Source organism: Pan paniscus, chromosome 23 (assembly GCF_029289425.2).
Source record: "Pan paniscus chromosome 23, NHGRI_mPanPan1-v2.0_pri, whole genome shotgun sequence".
Classification (NCBI taxonomy): Eukaryota; Metazoa; Chordata; class Mammalia; order Primates; family Hominidae; genus Pan; species Pan paniscus.
In genome coordinates this window covers 2,617,252-2,629,136 of record NC_085927.1, presented here as the reverse complement: position 1 = coordinate 2,629,136, position 11,885 = coordinate 2,617,252, and the positions used below count along the sequence as shown (strand labels likewise).

At 38.2% G+C, this 11,885-nt stretch overlaps 1 protein-coding gene and 1 pseudogene across 1 annotated transcript; both read right to left on the bottom strand.

Moving 5' to 3' along the window:
- Positions 1 to 5,046: 5,046 nt before the first annotated feature.
- LOC134730134 (protein VCF2-like) lies at positions 5,047 to 5,340 on the bottom strand. The gene has a single exon (XM_063603375.1). It carries the CDS (start codon positions 5,311 to 5,313, stop codon positions 5,182 to 5,184), a length of 132 nt encoding a protein of 43 aa, XP_063459445.1. The 5' UTR covers positions 5,314 to 5,340; the 3' UTR covers positions 5,047 to 5,181.
- Positions 5,341 to 9,749: 4,409 nt separating this feature from the next.
- Positions 9,750 to 11,048, bottom strand: LOC134730133 (C-terminal-binding protein 2-like; annotated as a pseudogene).
- Positions 11,049 to 11,885: the final 837 nt, after the last annotated feature.

The window sequence follows — 11,885 nt, the reverse complement described above, 5'->3', positions numbered from 1 at the left end:
TAAGCTTCATAAGTGAAGGAGAAATAAAATACTTCACAGACAAGCAAATGCTGAGAGATTTTGTCACCACCAGGCCTGCCTTACAAGAGCTCCTGAAGGAAGCACTAAACATGGAAAGGAATAACTGGTACCAGCCGCTGCAAAATCATGCCAAAATGTAAAGACCATTGAGACTAGGAAGAAACTGCATCAACTAACGAGCAAAATAACCAGCTAACATCATAATGACAGGATCAAATTCACACATAACAATATTAACTTTAAATGTAAATGGACTAAATGCTCCAATTAAAAGACACAGACTGGCAAACTGGATAAAGAGTCAAGACCCATCAGTGTGCTGTATTCAGGAAACCCATCTCACGTGCAGAGACACACATAGGCTCAAAATAAAAGGATGGAGGAAGATCTACTAAGCAAATGGAAAACAAAAAAGGCAGGGGTTGCAATCCTCGTCTCTGATAAAACAGACTTTAAACCAACAAATATCCAAAGAGACAAAGAATGCCATTACATAATGGTAAAGGGATCAATTCAACAAGAAGAGCTAACTATCCTAAATATATATGCACCCAATACAGGAGCACCAAGATTCATAAAGCAAGTCCTGAGTGACCTACAAGGAGACTTAGACTCCCACACATTAACACCCCACTGTCAACATTAGACAGATCAATGAGACAGAGAGTCAAAAAGGATACCAAGGAATTGAACTCAGCTCTGCACCAAGCAGACCTAATAGACATCTACAGAAGTCTCCACTCCAAATCAACAGAATATACATTTTTTTCAGTACCACACCACACCTATTCCAAAATTAACCACATAGTTGGAAGTAAAGCTCTCCTCAGCAAATGCAAAAGAACAGAAATTATAACAAACTATCTCTCAGACCACAGTGCAATAAAACTAGAAGCCAGGATTAAGAATCTCACTCAAAACCACTCAACTACATGGAAACTGAACAACCTGCTCCTGAATGACTACTGGGTACATAACGAAATGAAGGCAGAAATAGAGATGTTCTTTGAAACCAATGAGAACAAAGACACAACATACCAGAATTTCTGGGACACATTCAAAGCAGTGTGTAGAGGGAAATTTATAACACTAAATGCCCACAAGAGAAAGCAGGAAAGATCCAAAATTGACACCCTAACATCACAATTAAAAGAACTAGAAAAGCAAGAGCAAACACCTTCAAAAGCTAGCAGAAGGCAAGAAATAACTAAAATCAGAGCAGAACTGAAGGAAATAGAGACACAAAAAACCCTTCAAAAAATTAACGAATCCAGGAGCTGGTTTTTTGAAAGGATCAACAAAATTGATAGACCGCTAGCAAGACTAATAAAGAAAAAAAGAGAGAAGAATCAAATAGACGCAATAAAAAAGGATAAAGAGGATGTCAGCACCGATCCCACAGAAATACAAACTACCATCAGAGAATACTACAAACACCTCTAGGCAAATAAACTAGAAAATCTAGAAGAAATGGATAAATTCCTTGACACATACACTCTCCCAAGACTAAACCAGGAAGAAGTTGAATCTCTGAATAGACCAATAACAGGAGCTGAAATTGTGGCAATAATCAATAGCTTACCAACCAAAAAGAGTCCAGGACCAGATGGATTCACAGCCGAAATCTACCAGAGGTACAAGGAGGAACTGGTACCATTCCTTCTGAAACTATTCCAACCAATAGAAAAAGAGGGAATCCTCCCTAACTCATTTTATGAGGCCAGCATCATTCTGATACCAAAGCCAGGCAGAGACACAACAAAAAAAGAGAATTTTAGACCAATATCCTTGATGAACATTGATGCAAAATCCTCAATAAAATACTGGCAAACCGAATCCAGCAGCACATCAAAAAGCTTATCCACCATGATCAAGTGGGCTTCATCCTTGGGATGCAAGGCTGGTTCAATATATGCAAATCAATAAATGTAATCCAGCATATAAACAGAGCCAAAGATAAAAACCACATGATTATCTCAATAGATGCAGAAAAAGCCTTTGACAAAATTCAACAACCCTTCATGCTAAATACTCTCAATAAATTAGGTATTGATGGGACGTATTTCAAAATAATAAAAGCTATCTATGACAAACCCACAGTCAATATCATACTGAATCGGCAAAAACTGGAAGCATTCCCTTTGAAAACTGGCACAAGACAGGGATGCCCTCTCTCACCACTCCTATTCAACATAGTGTTGGAAGTTCTGGCCAGGGCAATTAGGCAGGAGAAGGAAATAAAGGGTATTCAATTAGGAAAAGAAGAACTCAAATTGTCCCTGTTTGCAGACGACATGATTGTATATCTAGAAAACCCCATTGTCTCAGCCCAAAATCTCCTTAAGCTGATAAGCAACTTCAGCAAAGTCTCAGCATACAAAATCAATGTACAAAAATCACAAGCATTCTTATACACCAACAACAGACAAACAGAGAGCCAAATCATGAGTGAACTCCCATTCACAATTGCTTCAAAGAGAATAAAATACCTAAGAATCCAACTTACAAGGGATGTGAAGGCCCTCTTCAAGGAGAACTACAAACCACTACTCAAGGAAATAAAAGAGGATACAAACAAATGGAAGAACATTCCATGCTCATGGGTAGGAAGAATCAATATCGTGAAAATGGCCATACTGCCCAACGTAATTTACAGATTCAATGCCATCCCCATCAAGCTACCAATGACTTTCTTCACAGAATTGGAAAAACTAGTTTAAAGTTCATATGGAACCAAAAAAGAGCCTGCATCACCAAGTCAATCCTAAGCCAAAAGAACAAAGCTGGAGGCATCACACTACCTGACTTCAAACTATACTACAAGGCTACAGTAACCAAAACAGCAAGTACTGGTACCAAAACAGAGATATAGATCAATGGAACAGAACAGAGCCCTCAGAAATAATGCCGCATATCTACAACAATCTGATCTTTGACAAATCTGAGAAAAACAAGCAATGGGTAAGGGATTCTCTATTTAATAAATGGCACTGGGAAAACTGGCTAGCCATATGTAGAAAGCTGAAACTGGATCCCTTCCTTACACCTTATACAAAAATCAATTCAAGATGGATTAAAGACTTAAACGTTAGACCTAAAACCATAAAAACCCTAGAAGAAAATCTAGGCATTACCATTCAGGACATAAGCATGGGCAAGGACTTCATGTCTAAAACACCAAAAGCAATGGCAACAAAAGCCAAAATTGACAAATGGGATCTAATTAAACTAAAGAGCTTCTGCACAGCAAAGGAAACTACCATCAGAGTGAACAGGCAACCTACAAAATGGGAGAAAATTTTCTCAACCTACTCATCTGACAAAGGGCTAATATCCAGAATCTACAATGAACTCAAACAAATTTACAAGAAAAAACAAACAACCCCATCAAAAAGTGGGCGAAGGACATGAACAGACACTTCTCAAAAGAAGACATCTATGCAGCCAAAAAACACATGAAAAAATGCTCATCATCACTGGCCATCAGAGAAATGCAAATCAAAACCACAATGAGATACCATCTCACACCAGTTGGAATGGCAATCATTAAAAAGTCAGGAAACAACAGGTGCTGGAGAGGATGTGGAGAAATAGGAACACTTTTACACTGTTGGTGGGACTGTAAACTAGTTCAACCATTGTGGAAGTCAGTGTGGTGATTCCTCAGGGATCAAGAACTAGAAATACCATTTGACTCAGCCATCCCATTACTGGGTATATACCCAAAGGACTATAAATCATGCTGCTATAAAGACACATGCGTATGTTTATTGTGGCATTATTCACAATAGCAAAGACTTGGAACCAACCCAAATGTCCAACAATGATAGACTGGATTAAGAAAATGTGGCACATATACACCATGGAATACTATGCAGCCATAAAAAATGATGAGTTCATGTCCTTTGTAGGGACATGGATGAAATTGGAAATCATCATTCTCAGTAAACTATCGCAAGAACAAAAAACCAAACACCACATATTCTCACTCATAGGTGGGAATTGAACAATGAGATCCCATGGACACAGGAAGGGGAATATCACACTCTGGGGACTGTTGTGGGGTGGGGGGAGGGGGGAGGGATAGCATCGGGAGATATACCTAATGCTAGATGACAAGTTAGTAGGTTCAGCGCACCAGCATGGCACATGTATACATATGTAACTAACGTGCACAATGTGCACATGTACCCTAAAACTTAAAGTATAATAAAAAAAATAAAAAATAAAAATAAAAAATAAAACAACTGCCCATTTTACCATCTCTTCAGTCCTTGACAAGCACCATTCTAACTTTTTTTTCCTGTGAGTTTGTCTACTTAAGATACCTGATTATGAATGGAATCATAGACTGTCACTTTGTTCCTGGCTTATTTCAATTAACATGATCTTCTCCAGAATTATCATATAATGTGTCTTTTTAAAGACTGAATAATATTCGACTTTGTGTATGTGCCACTTGTTATTAATCTGTTCATTGGTCAAGGGACATCTGGATTGTTTCTGCCTTTTGGCTTGTGTTAATAATATTGCAATAAATTTGGTTGTGCAAATATCTCTTCCAGATCTGCGTTGTATATTTTAAGTACATAGCCAGAAGGGGGTTTGCTGGATTATATAATAATCTCATTTTAAATTTTTTGAAGAGCTGTCATATTATTTTAAATATCGGCTTGAGGCCATAGATTATTGTGACTTTGTTTTGCATTTTTCTAGAAGAGTGATGTCGAGTATCCTTTTATTTTTTTATTTTATTTTTTTAATTTCATAAACATTTATTCACAGCCCCTTTAAAAGTACAGCAGTGAAGTAAAACCCCAATTAAACAACTGCCCATTAACTTGTTACTTAAAATGTAGACTTAAAAATCAATAGACTTTTTTTTGGTGTGTATGCAATTACTTTTATAAACACAGTTTAGGTTGGAATAAGGAAGTCCTAATTCATCATGTTGGAACTTGCCCTCACTACTGCAGGCTGTTGAAGTGAGCCTCCTTCAAGGTCTGGTTGATATGGGAGTAAAGACCTTGGCATGGTACATACCCCTCATGCAAGAACTGGGGAAAGTTTGCATTGGGTCCAGTAACAATGTGGTTTAAGTTGCCTTCTGGTCCACCTGCTCTCTCTGGGATATTAAGGCGGCTGCTGCTCCTTTCATTATCACTCCATGAAAACTGTGTCTTGAGAATCCTGAAAGATAGGGTTTCTCTTATTCCTTTTGGGCTGGGTGGAATGATGGTTGCCCTCTTTACTGCCATTTCTTCTTCTTTTCCGTACAGGGCAGCCTCCCATAGTCCTGCCCTCGGACGAGTATCCTTTTAAATACCTAGTTATTTCTATGTCTTCTTTGGAGAAAGGTCATTTCAAACATTTACCATTCTAAATCAAGTTATTAACATTTTGTTGTTGTTGAATTTTAGGAGTTTATATCTTTCGGAAATTAACACCTACGAAATATGTGATTAGAAAATATTTTTACACTTTTTTGTTATATGTATGTATGTATGCACATATATTACCCTATACAAGACAGGGTCTTGATATATTTTCATGGCTAGTCTCAAACTTTTGGCCTCAAATGATCGTTCTGCCTTGGCCTCCTAAATTTCTAGAATTATAGGCATGAGCCAGCATGCCCAGGTTTCACCCACTTATTAGGTGACATTTGTATGCCACTAAATGTTTTCTTTGATGTGTAGAATACTTGAAGGTTAATGTAGTTCCTTTCTTTTTTGTTCTTTTCCTTGTTTCTTATGAATTTGATGTCATACTTAAGCAAAGTTTTAAGACTTATGTCATAAACTTTTCCCCTATGTTTACTTCTAAGAATTTTATTAGTTTTTATGTTTAAGCATTAAATCCATTAAAAAACAACTTTTCTTTTTATATATAATACAAAAGAAGCATCCAACTTTATTTTTGCTCTGTAAACATTCAATTTTGAAAATTCTTTGTTAAAGAGATTCTTATTTTTCTATTGCATGGTCATGGAAAGCATATGGAAGATTATTTTATCACGTATGCGAGGGTTTATTTCCAGGATGTCTATTCTGTTTCATCATCTATGTATCCGTTTTTGTGGCAATACCATATTGTTTTTATTTTTGTAGCTTTGTATCATGATTTTAAATCAGAAAATGTAATAACTCTTTGTCCTTTTTAAAGGATGTTTGCCTAGTCACAGTTCCTAAACAACTTTTAGAATTATACACAAAAATTCTGCAAAAAAAATACCATTGGGATTTAGATGAAAATTACATTACATTTTTATATCATCATGGGTAATACTGACAACTTTTTTTTTTCCTTTGGAGATGGAGTTTTAGTGAGTCACTCAGGCTGAAGGGCAGTGGTGTGAGCTGTGCTCACTGCAAGCTCTGCTTCCCATGTTCAAGCAATTCTCCAGTCTCAGCCACCAGAGTAGCTGGGATTACAGTCATGCACCAACATGTATAGCTAACTTTTGTATTTTTAGTAGAGATAGGGTTTTGCCATGTTGGCCAGGCTAGTCTCAAACTTCTGATCTCAAGTGATCCACACACTTTGGCCTCCCAAAGTCCTGGGATTACAGGCATGAGTCACGCGCCGGCCCTGACATCTTAACAATATTAAATCACCTGACACTTGAGCAAGACTATATGTAAGATTTTGCTTAATTTCCTCTTATTTACGTATCTGAAACATTTTCTTGCTTTTGATTTCTTGTTTCATTTACATTGCATGACTTCAGTTTTCTTAAATTTAATAAGACATGTATCCTAACAGAATGTACCATGTGTGATTGAGAATATTGCATATTTTGCTGCTTTTGATCGCAGAGTTCTGTAAATGCTTGTCAGGTCTATAATGTTCAGGTTTGGCTTTCTTACTGATATTACATCTGACTATTCTAGTCATTATTGAAAGTGGAGTCTTGAAGTCCGCAATTGTTGTGTTGCTATATATTTCTTGCTTGACTTCTGTCAATATTTGTTTTACATATTTGAAAGACGAGAATCAGTTGAACCTGGGAGGCGGAGGTTGAAGTGAGCCAATCGCGAGATCGTGCCATTGTCCTCCAGCCTGGGAGACAGAAACTCTATCTCCAAAAAAAAAAAAATAAGAAAGATATCAGTGTTATTTATAGTAATATAAAAATTTAATGTAATTTTTATCAAAATCCCAATGGTATATTTTTGCAGATTTTTCAAATTATATATATGATTTCTAAATTATTGTTATAGATTTCTTGCAAGTTAATCCATCTCACTGTTACATAATAACAATGTGTCTCTTTTTAAAATTTTTAACTTAAAATATATTTTGTTTAATATAATTATGACCATGCCCCTCCAATTGTAGCTACTCTTTGCATAAAATATATTTTCTTTATACTGCTACTTTCAACTTATTTGAGTCCTTAGAGCTAAAGTGACTCTTGTAGAGAGTACATTGCTGGATCTTCTGTGTTCTTAATCCATTAAATCATTTTATGCATTTTCTTTAAGGTATTTAACTTTTTGTATTTGAAGTAATTACTGTAGTTAATGAAGTTACTATTATTATTTGTAATTGTCTTCTGTGTTTCTTGTAGATGTGTTATTTATCATTTTTTTCTCTTACTGCTTTATTTTTCTTCATTGATTTTGTAGTGACATGATTCAATTTCTTTCTCATTTGCTTCTGCATACCATCTACAGGTTTTTTTGTAATCATCTTGAGAAATAAAAACTTCATAAAACATCTTAAAGTTATGACAATATATAATGACTATATTTCAATGGAATGCAAAGTTTTACCTCTTTATACCCCCACTTTGTTATTAATATCACTTGTTATCTTTTCTTATTGAGTATCTATGAACCCATATTTATGCAGCTTTCTGCTTCATTTTTTAAATTCCATAGCAATAACGTGAAAGTTCTGTGCACCATCATTATGACAGTAGAGATTTCTATAGCTTTTTATGTATTTAACTTTAATAGAGAGCTTTCTATTTTCATATGCTTTTATGATGCTGTGCAGCATATATTGTCATTTTTGGACGTGATAGACTTTCTTTTACATTTCCTTTAGCACTGTTCCAGTGGTTAGTAACACACTCAACTTTTATTTGTTTTGGAAATGCTTAACTTTTTTTTCTGAAGTGAAATTATTCCAGTTGAAAGTTTTTGTTTAGCATGATTTCTTCTTGTTTAATTACCTTGTCATCTAGGGAGTTCTCAGCTACTTTTTAAAAATATCCTCTTTATTATTTTTCTCCTATACTGTTTTTCTAAGACTCCTTTTATAAATACAGTGGTCCACTTGGTGGTGTGCTGTAAGTCCCAATTTTCATTTTTTCTCTATTCAGTTTAAAAAATTTGTTTTCATGAATCAGCATTTATAAGTGCTATGTTATCAACTGTCTAATTTTTTCTGCTTTATTAAATCTGCTCTTCTGACTGCTGATTAAATTTTTAATACAGTTACTGTGTTCTTCAGAGTCACAATTTTTCTTGGTTTTTAAAAATCTTTTTATTGATATCTCGTTTTCTTCATGCATCACTTCTAATATTCTTTTGTTGTCTATGTTCTGTTTTTGTTCATTAAGCACTTTTTTCTAATTACATTTTAATGTAATTAGAATGTCCACCTTTACAATACACAAATACAGTAACGGTAACTCGCACTAAAACAAAGCATACTTCTGATAGCCGTTATTTTTCTCTTTGGGACAAATTTAAAGTTTTTCTTTTGTCACAAAAACAGGAATGTACTTATACAAAGGCTCAAAATAGGCCATCTTTTTAAACAAAAAGGCAATGATTCACAAAAGACTATGAATAGAACATGTAACTAATTGATACAAATCTAATAGGATTTGTTAAAATCAGCCACATCCAATACATCTGAAGTGTTCTTGTATAAAATATCACGTGAAGAAAAGAAGACTTTATCAATATCTTAAAAAGTGGGTTTGTTCATAGTCTGACAAGTTACCATTAAAAGTGTTTCCTGTGACATAAGGAAATGCAATATTATTTTTCTTGAACCCTTTCAGCGCAAGACTTTCCACTCAATAAAATCGCAGAGGATCTGAAACTGAGAAAATATACTTGATTACTAACAGCTTGTGAAACTTAATACTTTTTTTTTTTTTTTTGCATCATCACCGGCTTTTACTGAACTTACAACCAACTTGCCCCTCAATATGCAGCTCAGATGTGAGAGACGCCTCTCTGTACAGGAGCCGGTACTGTCTTCAATCCTTTGCATGCAGGTGTTTACCACAGGCAAGCAGTTTACTCCACATTTTCTAGTAATGTAATCTTCCTATTAGCAAAAAGCGGTAACCAGTTCCTGTAGACTGAAGGGACTCAAGTCACAGGATGCAGATTTCCTCTTCATGGTTTTTATTTTGATATTTGAACTGCTGATGCAACATATAAGCAGGGTGTTCAGGACCTGCTGTGCCTAAGGGACTGATAAAGGGAAAAGTTCTATTTATTCTTTGTGATTTGATGCACAGATGAAAAACTTAACACACAATAATAGAAGTTGGTCGTTAATAAATCACACCCTAGTCTTTCAGAGCTTCCGTAAGCAGACGACATTGTCAGTTTTCTAGCTCTTGTTTTAACACTGCAACAACAATGATGCGTATGTCCGGAATCAGCTAAAAAGGCCGTCAGATTCTTTTTCTCTTAGATTATCTATTTTTCACTGTTCCCAAGTATATCTGAATAATTACCTTCCAGCATTCTCTGCTATTGCTCGTTGGGATGCTCTCGATTGTCCCCGTGTTTTGTGGGCTGTTGGGAGAGGGCCCTTGGGAAGGATGTACCACTGTTGGGAGGTTGTCAGTCACTGGGATGTCTCCAGGGATGATGCCTTCCCTGGCTGCAGAAGTCCTCCTGGAGCCACGCCCACCATGCCTGGCAGATATCTGTAGGTAGCACCACTGAGCTCAGAATGAATTTCTTGCTGGTCTATTACGAACCAAAGCACTGATGTGACAAAGAAATCCTTGTTCACACAGTTTCTTAAGCTTCCCGGGATGCGACTTATGATGGCTTGGCGGATCTCAGTGGCAACTGCCTCGCTCATCTCCAGTGACACCTGCTGGCTGTAGCAGGCAGTGAGAGGAGTGCAGATGAGATTCCAGGCATCTTTCAACAGACCCTGAGCAAAACTAAAGTGTTCCGACTCATTCACGTCGAGGGCTGCCCCTCGTATTCTGCCCTCCTTGAGGGTGTGTGCTCAGGCTTTCTCGTCCACCAGGCCACCACGGGCTGCGTTCACAAGGAATGCTCCCTGCCTCATCTGCTTTATGGTAAAGTCATGGATAAGGTGGTAGTTTTGTTCGTTGAGATTGCAATGCAAGGAGACGCAGTCGTTCTGATACAGCAAATCCTGCTGGGTGTAGACCCTATGCACACCCAGGGACCGCTCGATCCCATCCTGCAAAGGCCTTGGCTCGAACTGCAACCTCCTGCGTGAGACCGAAGCCGATGAGGCCCAATATCTCCCCCACGAATGCGGGCCTTTACTGAGGCCACCTCGCCAATCTGCTCCACGCTCTGAACTCGCTTGCTTTCCCTCAGTGCCTGGTACAGCGACCTGTTCCCCCAGTATAGATGGAGGATGTGGCCGGTGGTGGAGTCGGCTGTCTCTTCCACGGCTGCGGACGGGATGCTGCACACAGCAATTTCGAGCTCGCCAGCAGCCTTGATGGCCACGTTGTCATAGCCACTGCCCACCTGCACGATCACTCTCAGGGCCTTGAAATTTTCCAGGTCCTCCCTGGTGAGGGAGAAGGTGTGGTACATCATGGAGCCCACGACTTCGTTTAGAACTTTCTCGTGGATCTCCTGCATGGACTGAGCCTCACAGAAGGCCAGGTGGCCAGGTCCTTCAGGATGGGCATGTCCACAGTGCAGTCCCGTCCATCCAGCAGAGCCACCACGAGGCGGGGTTCAGGGTGACTTTCATGATCTGGGGGCGAATTCCTCACAAATTGTGTCCAATCGCTGTCTCTTGACTTAGCGCTTATCCACAAGGGCCATTCTTTAGGGAACTTTGCAACTCTCAAATCAAAAGGCAAAGCAGTCCTCTAAGAACTTAGGGGAACTCGCAGGAGTCTGCGTGCCTGACGCCACTATGAACCCAATATAAATTTGTTCACAAACTCTATAATTCACACGATGGGCTGTCCGTCTTTTTAAGGGAATACAGCTTCTTTGGTTCAAAACCATTTAAGGTGATGAAACCCGTTTGCTTGCAACTCCGCCACAATCGCGCAGCCACCAACGAATCTCACCACGACACCAGGCCGAAGACGCCTCCATTCCCAGGGATCGCGGACTCTGGGCGCTCTAGACCTGGGGTCGTGGTGAGATTCTCCCTTGGATGCCCCTGTTCTACAGTAAAGGAAATATCTTTGGAATGTAAAAAGAGAGAGAATAATAGGCATCACCCCAATAGGCAAGAATGAACAAATAACAAAGATGAGAGGTGCAAAGGCCAAGGAGGAAACTTTAAAAATGTGATGTGGGAAGTTCTGCTTCAATGAAATTGGTTCTGGAAAATCCTAGATTTACTTCTTTTGCTGCCACAGATGGACATTTCCTACCCTATGCTTATTATGCTCTTAAATCTTCTAAGGCTCCTCCTGTCCCTCCACTAACATTCCAGGGCATTCACAGTGACAGCCAAAGTTCTCCTCTTCTTTCTGTTATTCCCTTGAAGGCCTTGTGGTCTGAGTGCTTTTCCATTGTTTTGGAGGATCTGGGGAAATCTGCACATTTTGCGAGACTTCTATATTAAGCTATTTTGTAAAAATCTGTGCCTCATGTCAGAAGTTTTTGAGAGTAAAAGTGCAGGCATTGGGGTTTGGTTCACAT